The sequence below is a fragment of the Camellia sinensis genome, chromosome 4 (genome assembly GCF_055761805.1).
Source record: "Camellia sinensis isolate YWXY chromosome 4, ASM5576180v1, whole genome shotgun sequence".
Classification (NCBI taxonomy): domain Eukaryota; kingdom Viridiplantae; phylum Streptophyta; class Magnoliopsida; order Ericales; family Theaceae; genus Camellia; species Camellia sinensis.
Genome location: NC_138964.1, coordinates 172,020,500 through 172,022,036, shown reverse-complemented (window position 1 = coordinate 172,022,036; position 1,537 = coordinate 172,020,500). Strand labels below are relative to the sequence as shown.

The following is a 1,537-nucleotide window of genomic DNA, read 5'->3' as shown; positions in this document are numbered from 1 at the left end:
CAACCACAACAACAAAGACTCACTCCTCTTCACCAAACACCCACATCATCAATGGCCATGGCCATCCAAGCAAGTATAATCTCTGGTAATGAAACTTCAATTCTTCTCAAAAACGCCATCAATGGCCTTAAAAACCCCACAAAAACCCCATATACCTATCTTAAACGCATTCCTATGAGAATCCAAGCCACCCAATCTGCACACTACCCTCAACTACAAGTCCAAGAATCAACAAGCAAGCCACACAACAACAACCAAGTCCCCAAATTCCAATTCGAAGAGTACATGAAAACAAAGGCCACAAACGTGAACAAGGCACTAGACGAGGCAGTCCCATTACAAGACCCAATAAAAATCCACCAGGCAATGAGGTACTCCCTCCTGGCGGGCGGCAAGCGAGTCCGGCCGATCCTCTGCCTCGCCTCGTGCGAGCTCGTCGGAGGAGATGAATCGCTGGCAGTCCCGATCGCCTGCGCCGTCGAAATGATCCACACCATGTCACTCATCCACGACGACTTGCCATGCATGGACAACGACGATCTCCGACGGGGCAAGCCCACCAGCCACAAGGTCTTCGGCGAAGAAACCGCAGTTCTAGCAGGTGACGCCCTCCTCTCCCTCGCATTCGAGCACGTTGCGGCAAAAACCATCGGTGTCTCACCAGACCGCGTGGTTCGAGCCATTGCTGAATTAGGTTCAGCAGTTGGGTCAGAAGGGCTGGTGGCAGGACAGATTGTGGACATATGTAGTGAAGGAAAGGAAGTGAATCTGAGTGAGTTGGAGTACATTCACGTGCACAAGACAGCGAAGCTGCTAGAGGCTGCGGTGGTGGGTGGAGCGATAATGGGCGGAGGGAGTGGGGTGGAAGTGGAGAGAGTGAGGAGGTATGCAAGGTATGTAGGGTTGTTGTTTCAGGTGGTGGATGATATTTTGGATGTGACAAAGACGTCGTCGGAGTTGGGGAAGACGGCGGGGAAGGATTTGGCGAGCGATAAGGCCACGTATCCGAAGCTGATGGGCCTGGACAAGGCTACTGCGTTTGCCGCCGAGCTTGCTGCTAAAGCCAAGGAAGAGCTTCACTACTTTGATGCTGCTAAGGCTGCACCATTGTTCCATTTGGCTAATTACATTGCTCATCGACAAAATTAATCAGTTAATTACAATATTTGGTTTTTAATGTTGTTGTTTGCCCTAGAGGGATGTGCGTAGATATATATATATATATATAATGTATTTTTTACAATAATTAATTTTTAATTTTGTTGTTTGTCCTAGAGGGATGTGCCTATATGTATAATTTTTTTTTTTTTTATAATCGCATATTCAGGGATGTGCGTGGATATATATAATATATATAATGCTTTAAAGCTTGGTTTTGTTTGGGAATAAATTTTTTTAATAATTTTTTAATTTTTTAATTAAAATGTTATGTAAAAAAAATTAGTATGTTTAGTATGATTTTTAACTTTTTATGAAAAAATATACAAAAAATAGAAAAAAAATAAAATTTTTTATTTTTTTATATGAATTGTTGACT

The 1,537-nt window shown here is 43.5% G+C and overlaps 1 protein-coding gene across 1 annotated transcript; it reads left to right on the top strand.

The window, feature by feature from the left end:
- LOC114311220 (geranylgeranyl pyrophosphate synthase 7, chloroplastic) lies at window positions 1–1,250 on the top strand. The gene has a single exon (XM_028257309.2). The coding sequence runs from the start codon at window positions 52–54 to the stop codon at window positions 1,147–1,149; it is 1,098 nt and encodes a 365-aa protein (XP_028113110.2). The 5' UTR covers window positions 1–51; the 3' UTR covers window positions 1,150–1,250.
- The last annotated feature ends 287 nt before the right edge of the window (window positions 1,251–1,537 follow it).